Source organism: Hipposideros armiger, unplaced genomic scaffold (genome assembly GCF_001890085.2).
Source record: "Hipposideros armiger isolate ML-2016 unplaced genomic scaffold, ASM189008v1 scaffold_1204, whole genome shotgun sequence".
Classification (NCBI taxonomy): Eukaryota; Metazoa; Chordata; class Mammalia; order Chiroptera; family Hipposideridae; genus Hipposideros; species Hipposideros armiger.
The window spans coordinates 26,641-27,562 of NW_017732554.1; the positions used below are offsets into that span (position 1 = coordinate 26,641).

General features: G+C 26.6%; 1 protein-coding gene across 2 annotated transcripts in view; it reads right to left on the reverse strand.

The window, feature by feature from the left end:
- Positions 1-922, reverse strand: part of RB1CC1 (RB1 inducible coiled-coil 1) — a 76,524-nt gene that overhangs the window by 10,211 nt on the left and 65,391 nt on the right. For both annotated transcript variants that reach the window (XM_019632958.1, XM_019632957.1), the window contains exon 19: positions 447-505. In XM_019632958.1, the coding sequence (XP_019488503.1) occupies positions 447-505 (59 nt within the window). The remainder of the gene's footprint in view (positions 1-446; positions 506-922) is intronic.

Consider the following 922-nt stretch of genomic DNA (forward strand, 5'->3'; position numbering starts at 1 on the left):
ATCAATTTAATAGTGTATTATGAATTTTTAGCAAATCAATGAAATAAAGTCTGAAAAAAATGAAACTTAAAAAACATTGCAACTTAAAAAATCAAGACTCTTCAATCTAAAATAAAAAAAGACTAAGGCAACAAGTGGAATTTAAAGGAGGTGGCACCAACTGAAAAGTAAACTAGAGTCAAAAAGGATAATTATATGTAAATGATAGTTAAAGCTGTAATAGGAATGACTTCCAATGCAATCCTCATGTTACCAGAAATAATAATTTTCAAAAAACCTTGCTTTTCAATAAAATTTTTTCACTGCCAATGCGTACAAAACACTCAGCTCAGTAAACCTATACCTGAAGGATTATAGCCACTGAAATACATTTAACAATTCAATATTATTCAGTTCAGTAAATTTTTTCACAGGAAAAAAATACAAAATATTAATGAAATACTTACTCTCTAATAGCTATCTTTTCAGAATGCCTTGAGGATACAGAAGACATACTCTGAGACATCTAAAAATAAATGAACAGTTCATAAAGCTTATATAATTAAAGCAGTACATGTATTTAATATTAACAGGTCCTTACTGCAAAAATTTCTTTCAATGTTACACACATTCACATCTGTGTCTCAGCTTTTAAGAGTCCAAACTTATATGGTTCATAATATAATTCCTCTCCTTCAACAATTACTTTCTGCAAACAAATTTACCTACATTTTTACTTTATGTTATATTCTAAATCAAATTTGGCTAAATAAAAAACTAAATATAGAATCATATTTTATTTATAATTACATATTTAATCTTAAAAATATCATAGGGAAAGAGATTGACATGTTTTTGAGAAGAGTTTGAAAATTCTAACATCAGTTTCAAATCTTTCCTTTTGGTAAAAGAACAAACAAACCAAAAAGTTCTTTAGAAAAAC